We start from the raw sequence: 12,720 nt of genomic DNA on the forward strand, positions 1-12,720 counted from the left end.
AGATGTTCTTCTTTGATTCCATAGTTATCATTATGGTATACTCTACTTTAAATGGGCACTGTCATGAAATAAAAAATTTTATATGTTGTAGTACTTAAGTACTACAACATATCTCTAATATAGTTTAATAAAAAAAAAGTGATTTTAAACCAGTTTAACCCCTTAAGGACCGGGGTTTTTTCCATTTTTGCATTTTCGTTTTTTGCTCCTTGCCTTTAAAAAATCATCTCTTTCAATTTTGCACCTAAAAATCCATATGATGGCTTATTTTTTGTGACACCAATTCTACTTTGTAATGACATCAGTCATTTTGCCCAAAAATCTACGGTGAAAAGGGAAAAAAAATCATTGTTCGACAAAATTGAAAAAAAAACGCAGTTTTGTAACTTTTGGGGGCTTCCGTTTCTACGTAGTACATTTTTTTGGTAAAAATAACACCTTATCTTTATTCTGTAGGTCCATACGATTAAAATGATACCCTTCTTATATAGGTTTGATTTTGTCGGACTTCTGGAAAAAATCATAACTACATGCAGGAAAATTAATACGTTTAAAATTGTCATCTTCTGACCCCTATAACTTTTTTATTTTTCCGTGTATGGGGCGGTATGAGGGCTCATTTTTTGCACCGTGATCTGAAGTTTTTAATGGTACAATTTTTGCATTGATAGGACTTATTGATTGCTTTTTATTCATTTTTAAATGATATAAAAAGTGACCAAAAATGCACTATTTTGGACTTTGGAATTTTTTTGCGCGCACGCCATTGACCGAGCGGTTTAATTAATGATATATTTTTATAATTCGGACATTTCCACACACGGTGATACCATATATGTTTATTTTTTTATTTTTATTTACACTGTGTTGTTTTTTTTATGGGAAAAGGGGGGTGATTCAAACTTTTAATAGGGGAGGAGTTAAATAATATTCATTCACTTTTTTTTTCACTTTTTTTTTTTGCAGTGTTATAGGTCCCATAGAGACCTATAACACTGCACACACTGATCTTCATCATTGATCACTGGTTTCTCATAGGAAACCAGTGATCGACGATTCTGCCGCATGACTGCTCATGCCTGGATCTCAGGCACTGAGCAGTCATTCGGCGATCGGACAGCGAGGAGGCAGGTAGGGGCCCTCCCGCTGTCCTGTAAGCTGTTCGGGATGCCGCGATTTCGCCGCGGCTATCCCGAACAGCCCACTGAGTTAACCGGCAGCTTTCAATTTCGGTTTTAGCCGCGCGGCTCAGCTCTGAGCGAGCGGCTAAAGGGTTAATAGCGCGCGGCGCCACGATCGGCGCTGCGTGCTATTAGAGGCGGGTCCCGGCTTCACTATGACGCTGGGCCCGCCGTGATATGATGCGGGTTTACCGTGTAACCCCGCGTTATATCAGGAGAGCAGGACCAAGGACGTACCAGTACGTCCTTGGTCCTTAAGGGGTTAAAATCACTTTTAAATTCGGCCACTAGGGGTCGCCCTCCTAGTGGCCGAATGCATTCGGCAGTGACGTCACTACAGAATTTCGTCTCATTTGAGCCTGGCAAATGAGTCGAAATTCCAGTCACTGCGGTGCTCGCTCCCGCCTGTCAATCAAACAGGCGAGAGCGAGCACAGTGAAATCCAGGGCTGCGCATTGGCTCCCTGGACTCACACACTGTCCGCCTCCCTGCTGCATATTCTCCCTGCAGCAGGGAGGCACATGGCTCTTACCTCTGCTTACAGCCCCGGCTCCAGTGGGGATACGCCGCCTCCTCACTGCTCCTTGCAGCTGTGTCCTGTCATTGCCGGGGGGAGCGCGTTATATGGAGCAACAAGTGTATGCCCGGCTTCCTGTCATGCTCCTACACTCTGGTAACTCTCTCTATGGTTCTGGAGGACTTTCAATCCTCCAGAAACATAGAGACAGTTTCCAGAGTGTACGGGCATGACAGGAAGCCGGGCATACACTTGTTGCTTGCTACGGACCCCCGCTCATGGTCCGGCACAGGTGAGGGGGAGGGAGGGGCGATATTGGTCGGGGGCTGGGTGTCTTCCAACACAGGGTGCCTCCAGTTGTTTCCCCACTACAACTCCCAGCATGCCCTGACAGCAAATAGATGTCAGGGCATGCTGGGAGTTGTAGTGGTGAAACAGCTGGAGGCACCCTGTCAGGAGAACTATGGGCGGAACTCGGCCCCCAGCAGGCATCAGTGACGTGGTGCCTGCTGGGGAAGTCTGCCTGGTAGTGAGCACACTACCAGGCAGACAAAATGCCATTTTTAAGATAATAAAAAAAAAAAATAAAGGCAAGGAGGGGGTTAGGGATAGATGGGCAATAGGCAGGGACAGAAAAAAAAAAGAGGATGGTGGGAGCTACCCTTTAAAGGTTTTTGTTGGGACTTTAAATTACATCCTATTTTTATTAGGACATCACATATGGGATAGTAGAACCTTTATATTTACCATCCCATACACTTCTACCAAAAATTACTATCAGTGATTAATTATAATTAATTTTTAAACTGATTAAAATGACCTAAAATGACCCTACTAATATTAAAAACCCACAAAAACATTTACATGTTCTCTTCAAATAATTAAAGTGTACTTCCAATGACGTACCGGTGGTAGGATATCTTTTAGAAATTCTGAGGCAAGTTCAGGGGCTGAGACTTGTCCTGAGACTACGGCAAATCTGTATCCAAATGGCAATAGTCTTGGAGTATCTCTGGATGTATTTTTTAATTACTTCAAAAGAACATGTAGATGTCTTTTTAGGTTTTTATTTTTTGTACGGCCCATCTGAATGGTGTTTCTAAGTTGAACACTTTGTAGTTATTAGGGATCAGTCTATATTTGTTGACTGTTATAGGATGCTTCAAAGTTCTGCAGCATAGAAGTTCTATTATCCCATATGTGATGTTTTCATATTCATATACAGATATCAATTTGACATAAAAGGATGTCATATATATAGATCCAATATAGTAAAAACCTATAGAGTATACCATGATATAGTACATCTAAGATAATGGTGGATATATTCTGCTTTTCAGTGAAGGTTGCTAGATCCATTGGGGGGGGGGGGGGTGCTCTGAGATTACGTTATCTGATATTAATAACAAAGTGTCAATTATTCATATATTTTTTTATTCTATAAAATTTGATTTGGTTTTAGGTTCACAAAGAGGGTTTCATTTCTTTATTTTTTACAGGAAACAAAACATTTAGACATTAGATTTTAACATGAATTATTCAGAAACAATTATATCCATCACATTGCTGCTTAAAACATCTTCAAATAAAAACTTTGGTGATTTTTGCGATTTGGCTTTCTTTTCCATTGGTGGCCACGATGGATCACATCACCATCTAAATTTAAGATAGACTTACTTTTAGGGACCACTATTCAGTGCTGCAGCAACAACTTTGTTGTTCTTAATATTACACATTTTCTTTATTAATGATGTCTTTAGAATAAGCTGATTAACCTAAGGACAGAGCGTTTTTCATTTTTTGCACATTCGTTTTTTCCTCCTTACATTTTAGCCAAAAATCTACAGCGAAGCGGAAAAAAGTCATTGTGTGACAAAATTGAAGAAAAAAGTGCCATTATGTAATTTTTGGGGGCTTCCGTTTCTTTGCAATACATTTTCCCATAAAAATGACACCTTATCTTTATTCCGTAGGTCTATAATATTAAAATGATCCCCTACTTATATAGGTTTGATTTTGTCGTATTTCTGGAAAAAATCATAACGACATGCAGGAAAATTAACACATTTAAAATTGTCATCTTCTGACCCCTTTAGTTTTTTTCCATGAATGGGGCGGTATGAAGGCTAATTTTTTGTGCCGTGAGCTGAAGTTTTCATCAGTACCATTTTTGTTTTGATCGGACCTTTTGATCGCTTTTTATTCATTTTTTATGGTGTAAAAAGTGACCAAAAATAAGCTATTTTGGACCTTGGAATTTTTTTGCGCGTGCGGTTTAATTAATGATATATTTTTATGGATCAGACATTTATGCATGCGGCGATACCACATATGGTAGATTTTATTTTTATTTACACAGTAATTTTTTTTTTATGGGGAAAGGGGGGTGAGTCTGATTTGTATTATGAACTTTTTTTTTCTAACTTTTTTATGCAGTGTTATAGCCCCCTCTAGGGGCTGTAACATTGCATACACTTATTGCAGCCACTGTTCAATGCATTGCATAGGAATGCCTTGATCAATGATTCCTGACCTTGATTGCTCACGGCAGGATTTCAATATTGGAGAAATCAAACGCCAATTGGACAGCCAAGAAGAAGGTAAGGCACCTCCCGCTGTCCTCTCAGTTGTTACGGGACTCTGCGATTTCACTGCGGCGGTCGTTGATAGCTCCGCTGAGCTAGCCGGTATGGATTTCTCCCATTTCAAATGGTTTATGCCGGACATCATCCCAATCGGCAATGTCCAGTATTAGCCGCGGGTCCGAAGAGCGCTCAGTTTCTGAGCGCGCATCACAGATCAGGGAGCCGGCCATGGACATAAATATATATCCGTGGTCGTTAAGGTGTTTAAGCTTCATGTACTATATATGAGATGACTCAAAGTGAATTCTTTATAAGGTTTTTGTCCAGCTTTATGAATGGAGAACCTTGGCAATAGACGGAATTATTTTTTCATTTGTGACTTTAAAAACTTCAGCTTTAGGTATTCTGGTTTCTGGGGAGGACACAAAGACCTAAAATAATTTAAGTTCTCAAACAAGTTATTTTTTTTTTTTTTTATTCACAGTCATGCGAATATGTAAACTTTTTTTACACTTGTAAAAACATATGTTGCATTTATGTAATATGGATTATGGTAACCAGACTTTGCTGAAGGAATTGATCTTGATTGGATTTGGATTGGATTGGTCCCAATACCAGAAAACAAGAATATTAATTTGCATCGTATTCTTATTCATGTATATGTTGATCATCCTGGGGAACAGTTTCCTGGTCTTCACCGTCATTGTCAGTCCTAAGTTACACACTCCTATGTATTATTTCTTATGTCATTTGTCTTTCATTGATTTGTGCTTCACGTCCTCCACTATACCAAAATTTCTGCATGATATCATGTATAATACAGGGATAATTTCTGTCACCGGATGTTTGGTCCAAATGAACATTAGTCTTTTTCTGGGGATAGCTGAGTGTTTATTACTGGCGGTGATGGCCTATGACCGGTATATTGCTATATGCTCCCCCTTATATTACACCATCATTATGAGCTGGAGGGTCTGTGTATACATTACAGTCATCATGTGGTCAGTAAGTTTAGTCTCCTCTACTATCCCGACCCTCATAAAACCTCTTGTATTCTGTAGGGAAAACAAACTGAACCACTTTGCTTGTGAGAACTTAGTGGTTCTTGAGCAGGCGTGCGGGGATCTCTCCACTACTAAATTCTTCACATTTGTTCAGAGTTTCTTTATTCTTTTATCACCTTTTATATTCATTGTGGTGACTTATATTTGTATCATTTCCGCTATATTAAAGATAAGTTCTGCTCAGGGTAGATCTAAATCCTTCTCTACCTGCGCCTCCCACCTCACTGTGGTTATTATGTTTTATGGGACAATTTTGACCACATACACGGCACAATCTAAATTGTCTTCTAACCTGAAATATATTTCTATAAGCTATGGGGGTGTTACTCCATTTTTAAATCCTTTGGTCTACAGCCTGAGGAATAATGAAGTAAAAGGCGCCTTTAAGAAATTATTGACCAAACACTCAGTAATGCGACTGTTTCATAGAGACAGAAATTAAGATATAAAACCTTGATACAGATATTTTATGATATGGAGAGGTTATATGCCTGGTTAGTTACCTTAAAGATATCCTATAGATGGTTCTAAAAATATTTTCAAACTTTTCAAATGTAAATTGAGCAGTATTATCTAAGAATACAATAACCAGAAGGCCTTTGCTATGAAAATGGTACTTGAACTTTTAAAGGGGTATTCTGTATCTTTTTTTTTATTTGACTGGGCTGTAAAGTTAGTGTAGTTCATAATATAATGTCTGTACCTGTGTTTTGTGGTGGTCTCGTAATTCTTATTTAATATTTGCCCCGATGTTTATTTTTAACAGAATATAAAATGAGTGATGTCTCTGGCTTTTCCTAGGTTCCATTGCAGCTCAAGACATCGCATCACTAGTCAGGGAAATGAAAGGGAGGATGGCATTGCTTCAATAGGTGGAGTGACCGCTGGGTGGGATGCCGGGAATTGTACTTTCAAGAACAGCACAGCATGGAAAAGAGAGAGAGGTGACTGATGTGTGGTGGGATAAAAGTGACCCCACACTTACAAACAAGGGATGATGAGACATGTAGTTGGAGAGAGCAAAGGCAGAAGTAGAAAAGAGAGGGGTGCTCTCCGGGAAGATGATGGAAGGAACGTGGAAGCTTAACTATTCTCTTCGTCTTGGGTTTCGTCGCGGTCCGCCAGGAGATTCCAGCAGAGCAAGACAGAAATCCTCTGCGAGGGGTAGATGAGTAGGATGTGTACAGCGTGCGGCTTGCTATCCCCTTTTTTCCATACCCTCAAAGGTATGGAAATATGAATGCAAAGTGGTAAAAAGGAAATAAGGGGGGGATTTTTAGGTGGAGCGCTTCTGCTGGTAATGAACAAGACTCAACAGCCACGGTTGCACAGGACAAAGGTTTATTCGGAATAGAATAGATAGGATAACGCGTTTTGGTGCTAACAAGCACCTTCCTCAGGTCCACAGAGTTCAAGTTTGTGTGTCCTGTCTGTGCACAGACAGGACACACAAACTTGAACTCTGTGGATGGAGAGAGGAAACTTCAACAGGAAATTGCCTTTTCACAAAAAGATAACAGCAACATTATGGTGGACCCACAACATAGCCATTTAGCCCCAAGACAAACACCAATCCTTCCTAACCATATCCATTACTGACTGGCAGGTAAAAACTAAAGTCACCTTATAGGATAACTCATGTTTATTACAACTTATCATCTATCATAAGGATAAGTGTCAGATTGCAGGGGGTCTGATAGCTGCGATCTCCAGAACCGCACCCCGACTCTCCTTCTGAAAGGAGTGTGTTGACCACCGCACAAAACTGCGACCAGCATGGCACCTTCATGCAGCACTTTGGGACAGCCAGAGCGCTCCACTCGGCACTCTCTGGCTCTGCCATAGAGCTGCATGGAGGGGACGTGTGGACACCCTCCTTGCAGAAGGAGAGCAGTGGCGCTGTTCGGGAGATCGTGGGGGGGTTCTAGTGGTCAGACGCTTCACAGTCTGACACTAATCCCTTATCCTTAGGATCGGGGATAATTGTTTATAAGCTGGAGTTCTCCTTTAAAGCCATGCTCCTTCACCTTGTGTCCAGTAAATAGTACACTTCCCAGTAGGAAGTTGGAAAAATTGTAAATAACTAACTAACAGGTATTCTTTGTCATTCCATGTGAACAGAAGGTGAATATGTTGAAAACTGGCTCCAGGATGAGAATGGTGGTCAATGATTTCTACTCTGAATGGTCTTCAGTTATAAATTGTGTACCCCAAGGTTTAGTATTCGGTCCTCTTTTGGCAATAAATTGTGTAAATCCTTAGCTTCTAAAAGCCCTTTTTGTATCATTTTGTAACTAAAGATTGGCACGTAAAGGAGTTGGTTGATACTGTCCGAGATGGGGAGGTGGTATGTTCTGTCTCTATTCCTATTGGTTAAAATTTTCATACTGTAGGCATAATTGACAGATAATCTGGTGTTATACTAGTATCTCCAAACCAGAGAAGGGGGCTTCATGGGAGATCAAAAGATATATTGGGATCATACGTTTTCTTAAAAGGATAAGGCCATGAAAAGCCAGAGAGAGGTCCTTTCAGATGGAGCCCTTTATGGCATACGACATATGATCACATCCGATTATTACATCCTCTTTCCCTTTTTCCCAAAGTTAAATCTGAAATGAATCTGGCAATGTACAAATGGTTCCTATTTGACTAAGATAATTAAAAAATGTTGTAGAATTATATCAATCAGTATGTATGGAGAAAAGATATGTTCTGTTATCTTCAGGTTAAGATTGTAAGATCTAGCATATGGATCACTCCTTCTTCCGCTGCTGAGAACATGATGTGTACTATGCATTCAGGACATTCATATGATGCATATAGCATAGTATTTGATGCTTTTTCAGCTAATTGATACATTGATTAAAAAAAAAAAACATATCTACAAGGAAACTTATTATAAGTATAACTCCAAAATTTAATTTAGTGTAAGATAGATTATTTTTTATTTACTGTACCTAAAAATGTACTACCAGATTTGTATGGTTGGTTAGAAGAGTTAGAAGGGTGAAGTGTTTATAGAAGTCACTTCCATTTTATATTTCTATAGATTAGATATTTGCCCATTCTTTATATAATTTAAAGGGGTTATTGTGGAATTTATATATATATATATATATATATATATATATATATATATATATATATATATATACTGGCTCCAGAAAGTTAAACAGATTTGTAAATTAATTATATTAAAAACATCTTGATCATTTCAGTACTTATGAGCTGCTGAAGTTGAGTTGCTCTTTTCTGTCTAAGTTCTCTCTGATGACCCCTGTCTCGGGAACTGTTCAGAGTAGAAGCAAATCCCCTTAGCAAACCTCTTCTACTCAGAACAGTTCCCGAAACAAGCAGAGATGTCAGCAGAGAGCACTGTTGACAGACAGAAAAGAATAACTCAACTTCAACAGCTGATAATTATTGGAAGGATTAAGATTTTTTAATACAAGCAATTTTAACTTTCTGGACACAGTTAATATAATTTTTTTTTTTTCCTGCAGTACACCTTTAATGCAATCTCTTTTAGAGTAATACTATGTATATGATTTTGAACTAAATATTGTAAGTAAAGTTAAACTGTGACATAGTTATTAACCCCTTAAGGACGCAGGGTTTTTCCGTTTTTGCATTTTCATTTTTTCCTCATCACCTTCTATAAATCATAACGCTTTCAATTTTGTACAAAACATTCCATATGATGGCTTATTTTTTGCGCCACCAATTCTACTTTGCAGTGACATGAGTCATTTCACTCAAAAATCCACGGCAAAACGGAAAAAAAAATAATTGCGCGACAAAATTGAAGAAAAAAAGTCATTTTGTAAATTTTGGGGGCTTCCGTTTCTATGCAGTTCATTTTTCGGTAAAAATAACACCTTATATTTATTCTGTAGGTCTATACGGTTAAAATGATACCCTACTTATATAGGTTTGATTTTGTTGTACTTCGGAAAAAAGTCATAACTACATGTAAGAAAATTTATGTGTTAAAAATTCTCATCTTCTAACCCCTATAACGTTTTTATTTTTCTGCGTACGGGCCAGTATGAGGGCTCATCTTTTTGCGCCATGTTCTGAAGTTTTTATCGGTACCATGTTTGTATTGATTGGACTTTTTGATCACTTTTTATTCATTTTTTCATGATATAAAAAGTGACCAAAAATACACTATTTTGGACTTTGGAATTTTTTTGCACGCACGCCATTGACTGTAATTTAATTAATGATATATTTGTATAGTTAGGACATTTCTGCACGCGGCGATACCACATATGTTTATTTTTATTTACACAGTTTTTTTTTATGGGAAAAGGGGGGTGATTCAAACTTTTATTAGGGAAGGGGTTAAATGACCTTTGTTACCTTTTTTTTCACTTTTTTTTGCAGTGTTATAGCTCCCATAGGGACCTATAACACTGCACACACCGATCTCCTATGGTTAAATGGGGTACTCCAGTATAAAACTTAAGTTCCTTCAAGCAACTAACTACTACAGTATTCAAATGGCTGAAATATATCAGTCCGTGTGATTTGTAACAGCTGGAAGCACCCAAGTTGGGGACCACTGCTTAAAAGGGGAACTCCGCTGGCAAGCTTTTTTGCTCATTTTCACACTAGTGCAGATCCCATTTGGTGTGATAGTTGTGCAAATTAAAAAAAAAACATTTTTTGGCTGTTAAAAAAAATCAGTCGTCACTGTCAGTTCACGTCACAGTTGCCAGTTTTTTTTTTTTGCCTGCAGGACAAATTGTGTCACCCTAGTGCATATCACATTAGGTGTGACATTTGTGAAAAAAAAAAAAAAAAAAAAAAAAAAAATATATATATATATATATATATATATATATACCTTTTTTGCCTGTTAAATAAAATCAGTCGTCACTGTCAGTTCACGTCACAGTTGCCATTTTTTTTGCCTGCAGGGCAAATTGTGTCACCCTAGTGCAAATCACATTTGGTGTGACACTTGTACAAATTTAACAAAAAAAACGACATGCAGAGGAAGGCCACCCCGCAGGGGCCATCGTGGTGCTGGGATTCCCTTTGGCCCTAGAATGGCCAGTGTTCAGAGGCCACGTACCCTGAACCCCAAAGTTCTGAGGACTTAGTTGACTGGCTATCACAAGACACCCAATTTACTACAGCTTCCGCTCGGAACCTTGACGCACCTTCATGCTACCACTTGCCCGCCTGCCGCCACCACCAACACTAGCACCACAGCAGCTTTAGTTGATCCGTCAGAGGAGTTATTTACACATCAGTTTGAAGACATGAGTGATGCGCAACCATTATTGCCAGAGGATGTAGTTAACAGGGATATGTCTCAGTCAGGCAGCATTACACACATGGACGTATTGTGTGATGATGATGTTGTACCCGCTGCTGCTTCCTTTCTTGAGGTGTCAGATAGCTGTGAAGGTGTTGATGATGACGATGTGTCCGTGGATGCCACGTGGGTGCCCGCTAGAAGAGAAGAAGAGGGGGAAAGTTCAGATGGGGAGACAGAGAGGAGGAGGAGACGAGTTGAAAGCAGGGGGAGGTTGTCACAAGGATCTAGTGGCACAGTCAGACAGCATGTATTGGCACCCGGGGTCAGCCAGACGGGACGCCAATCAACGCATGCTGTTGCCACCACCAGAATGCCGTCATCACAGAGCTCAGCAGTGTGGCATTTTTTTTGTGTGTCTGCCTCTGACAACAGCGAGGCCATTTGCAACCTTTGCCAGAAGAAAGAGTCGTTGAAAGTCCAACACCGACCTAGGCACAACTGTGAAGGCACATGATGTCACATCACAAACGCCTATGGGATCAACATGTCAGTACAAGCAGCACACAAAGTCAAAGCCGCCATCCTCCTCCTGGTCCAGCATCTTCAGCCAGGTCAACCACTGCTGCCCTCCTTGCCCCCTCTCAACCATCCGCCTCTCCGTCTCTTGCCTTGAGCAGTTCCTGCTCATCTGCCCACAGTCAGGTGTCTGTCAAGGAGATGTTTGAGCGCAAGAAGACAATGTCTCTAAGTCACCCCCTAGCCCGACGTCTAACAGCTGGCTTGTCGGAACTGCTAGACCGCCAGCTTTTACCATACAAGCTGATGGAGTCTGAGGCCTTTAAAAAATTTGTAGCCATTTTTTGCACAAAAGGCAATCCCCAACCTTTACTCCATTGTGCTAAAGGAAATTATGGCATGTCTGGCACACAGTGTACGGGCAAGGGTCCATCTGACCACTGATACCTGGTCTGCAAAGCATGGTCAGGGCAGATATATCACCTACACCGTGCATTGGGTAAACCTGGTGACGGCTGCCAAGCATGGAATGCGTGGCTCTGCAGAGGAGTTGGTGGCCACCACGACTTGCAGGCAGGCCTGCTGCCACCTCCTCTACTCCCCCTACTCCATCCTCTTCCATAACCTCCACAGCCGAGTCCTCTTCCACTGCTGCGTCTTGCTCCACATCACCGGCACCCCCCCCCCCCCCCCAGCTCCCCAGGTGCTATTCCACATCCCGGATACGGCAGTGTCACGCCATCTTGGGGTTGACTTGCCTCAAAGCGGAGAGTCACACCGCACCAGCGCTCCTGTTGGCCCTGAACGCACAGGTGGACCAGTGGCTGACTCCGCACCAACTGGAGATCGGCAAGGTGGTTTGTGACAATGGAACAAATTTGTTGGCGGCATTGAGGTTGGGCAAGTTGACACATGTGCTGTGCATGGCACATGTGTGTAATCTGATTGTACAACGCTTTGTGCTCAAGAACCCAGGCTTACAGGATGTCCTGAAGCAGTCCAGGAAGGTGTGTGGCCATGGCGCACTTGTCAGATATCCAGCGGTGAAACAACATGCCAGTGAGGTGCTTGATTTGCAACAGCCCGACACGTTTGAATTCAACACTCCTAATGTTCGACCGCCTGCTCCAACAAGAAAAAGCCGTCAACAAATATTTGTATGACCGGGGTGCTAGGACATCATCTGCAGAGCTGGGAAATTTTTTGTCACGTTACTGGAGGCTCATGCGCGATGCCTGTAGGCTTATGCGTCCTTTTGAGGAGGTGACAAACCTGGTCAGTCGCACCGAAGGCACCATCAGTGACATCATACCGTTTGTTTTCTTCCTGGAGATTGCCCTGCGAAGAGTGCTGGATCAAGAGTGCTGGCAGTAGATGAGCATGAAGAGGAAGAGTTGTGGACACCATCACCACCAGAAACAGCCTTATCAGCATCGCTTGCTGGACCTGCGGCAACGCTGGAAGAGGATTGTGAGGAAAAGGAGTCAGAGGAAGAATGTGGCTTTGAAGAGGAGGAGGAAGACCAACCACTGCAGGCATCCCAGGGTGCTCCTTGTCACCTATCTGGTTTCCGTGGTGTTGT

General features: G+C 41.1%; 1 protein-coding gene across 1 annotated transcript; it reads left to right on the forward strand.

The window, feature by feature from the left end:
• Nucleotides 1-4,826: 4,826 nt before the first annotated feature.
• LOC130360455 (olfactory receptor 13C9-like) lies at nucleotides 4,827-5,789 on the forward strand. The gene has a single exon (XM_056562943.1). The coding sequence runs from the start codon at nucleotides 4,827-4,829 to the stop codon at nucleotides 5,787-5,789; it is 963 nt and encodes a 320-aa protein (XP_056418918.1).
• Nucleotides 5,790-12,720: the final 6,931 nt, after the last annotated feature.

The sequence above is a fragment of the Hyla sarda genome, chromosome 3, assembly GCF_029499605.1.
Source record: "Hyla sarda isolate aHylSar1 chromosome 3, aHylSar1.hap1, whole genome shotgun sequence".
Taxonomy (NCBI): domain Eukaryota; kingdom Metazoa; phylum Chordata; class Amphibia; order Anura; family Hylidae; genus Hyla; species Hyla sarda.